Raw genomic sequence first — 2,658 nt, 5'->3', positions numbered from 1 at the left:
AAGGGATTATACCTGTGAACTGTGAATCTTGTTATATGTATAAGAGGAAAAGAAACGAGGAAGAACATTACTAGAACTTACTCTCTTTGGCAATCCATGCAGTGTTCCAGTTGTATGTCGAGAGTCTTCCTGCCAGAAGAACAAAGAAACTATGGTTGTAATTCCAAGAAAGAAGCACTAGATTTACTGTCAGCATCCACAATGTCGTTGGGAAGAAGGATGAGGCCAAGCACAGTGAGACCAGACCAGATGATAAGGTTGATCATTGATGCCATGAGTCCCTGTGATTGCTTTGGTACTTAACTCCAAACATAAGCAGTGCTAATTCAATGAAGAAGAAGAAACTCCCAAAGCTCACGCGTAGAACAGCTTGTGTGCCAAGCCAATCATTGATCCCTGCCACAAGCAAAACAAAAAGTTGTTGTCGTAAAGTGCAAGAACTTACACAGGATTTTCTCCAGGATTGGCCACGTGAGGTCACGCAGCATCCATGCGAGCAGCAAGGAGAGCGCGAAGAGGCTGCTATACATGATTCTTGCCGATCAGAGATGCTGCTCGCTAATCCCTTACAAGCCTGGCAAGCGAAGCCGTGCAGCCGGATGCTAGACAAGATGTCATCCACATCTCTGGGCGCTTGCTGGATCAAGAAGAAAAACCCTAGAATTTGATTACATTGTCCCTCGCTTTAGTTCTTATCAGGCTTCTGGTGCTCAAGGAATGCGGAAGTGTGTGCATCTCCAGCGAGGAAGGATCATCCATGACAATGTAATTTAATCCAATGCCAGGTCTTCGACGCCATGGCCAGTCGGAGCTCCAGCACTGCTCCAGTTCTCTGGATTGATCGACTACCCTCGTGGTGCTTACGGCCCGCTGGAATCTGGCTGCCAAGGGATAGGATTGCGAGAGCTTGAGAAAGAGCTGCTTAGAGAACGGGGTAGAAATCCATTGCCTGGGTGCGAAGAATGGATTGGAAGAAGATATCTTCATGGCTATTTAGCCCATCTCGGAGTCGGATGACGAGTCCGAGGTCCGAGACTGGGCATGCTGCCGTGGCCCAGTGGGCTGTCGAGAGCAAGTAGCTTGGTGGATATGTATCTCAAGTGTGGGAGCTTGGTGAATGCTCTTTGGGTCTTTGGCAAGATTCAATGCAACAATGTGGTCTCGTGGACTGTCGTGGTTTTTGGCTACATGCAAAACGGGGAGTTAGCAATTGGATTGGAGCGCTTTACTTGGATGCAGCTGGAAGGCTGTGATCCAGGAGATCAAACTTTTGTAGCTGCGATCAAGGTGTGCACTGGCTTAGCAGTGAAAGAAGAAGGCCGCAAGAGAAAAGGTTGCAAGGTGGCATGAAGAAAAGATCGTTGGAGAAAGGAAGAGTGATCCACCCTCAGGCAGCCAGCCATGGATGTGACCAAGTTATATTTGTGTTGAGCAGCTTGGTGGAGATGTATCTCAAGTGCAGAGTGTGGTAGATGCTCGTCAGAGTCTTTGACGGGATTCCACGTAACAATGTGGTGTCTATGGCAAGGTCCGGAAACCAATAGTAGCTTTGGAACTCTGTGTTGATGCAGCAAAAATGTTGTCCAAGTACTTTGGAGACTATTGCTGCCAAACTGGCATGAAGTTGGCAGTTAGGAGGGGACTAAGCTCATAGGATATTTGAACATCGTATATTTTGTGCCTCATATAATTTATAGGTTCCAAGATAATTGTTTTCCAGGTGTTAACAGCTCTTCCAATATGCTACGTCCTATATGCAGTGACACCTCTAGAGCCCTCAGCAATTAATCTCAAGTGCAAAGAGATCTTGGATAGATTCCAAGCATAGCAAAGTGTCAGATCTAAGTTTATATTTAAACCTGTAATTTTCTCCATAAAGTATATTTATAAATATATTCTCATTTATATAATTTCTTATTAGTATTTACATTTAAAAATAAATTGATAAAATTTTTAAACTTTCCTAAAGCTTTAGAAATCACAGCTTCCAGGCACGATATTAAAATTATAATCCTAATGAATAATAGTTTATTATGTCAACATTATTCTTATAAATCTGGATATTTAATTTCTACTACTTTTTAGCCTAAATCACTTTTTTAGAAGCTTATACAAATCATTATTTTAAACATTTTAAAATCTTATTTCTATGAACTTTCCTTCTCCTTATTCTAAGTTTTTATTTATAAATATTTTATATTTCATTTTCATAGTAGTTATTTTATATATTATAATTTATAAAATGTCTGATCCATTGCTGAAACATGTTCTGGTTGATAAGGTTTTAGATGTATACTAATTTTTTTTCAAAATATCTAATATAAAAATTTTGAAAAATGTTATTTTGAATCTTTCTCAGTAGAGTTGTATCATTCTCACAAATATGACAGTCAACTGTGTATTATTTAGAAACCATTAAATCCTTTTATTTTAAATACCTAATATACCATTTTGACTAACCAGATATTTCCTTATGTATACATAGCAACTCTCAAGGATTAAGATAATACAAATGCAGAAAAATCCTAGAGCAAGATCAAAGATATATGTAAACTATGTGACTTCTAACTATAGGAAATACATCACTCTGTCAGTATTAAAACAAAAGATAAAACTCATGTGAAGCTGCTTTCAGATTTAAGTAAAGCCTTTGCATTT

General features: G+C 39.4%; 1 protein-coding gene across 1 annotated transcript; it reads left to right on the top strand.

The window, feature by feature from the left end:
- The first annotated feature begins 329 nt into the window (after nucleotides 1-329).
- On the top strand, nucleotides 330-1,492 carry LOC112348548 (putative pentatricopeptide repeat-containing protein At1g68930). The gene is made up of 4 exons (XM_024681308.1): nucleotides 330-577; nucleotides 786-953; nucleotides 1,059-1,287; nucleotides 1,436-1,492. Exons 1-4 carry the CDS (start codon nucleotides 330-332, stop codon nucleotides 1,490-1,492), a joined length of 702 nt encoding a protein of 233 aa, XP_024537076.1.
- Nucleotides 1,493-2,658: the final 1,166 nt, after the last annotated feature.

Source organism: Selaginella moellendorffii, unplaced genomic scaffold (genome assembly GCF_000143415.4).
Source record: "Selaginella moellendorffii unplaced genomic scaffold, v1.0 SELMOscaffold_30, whole genome shotgun sequence".
NCBI lineage: Eukaryota > Viridiplantae > Streptophyta > Lycopodiopsida > Selaginellales > Selaginellaceae > Selaginella > Selaginella moellendorffii.
Note: the sequence above shows the minus strand (reverse complement) of the source record. Positions and strands in the feature narration are given on the sequence as shown.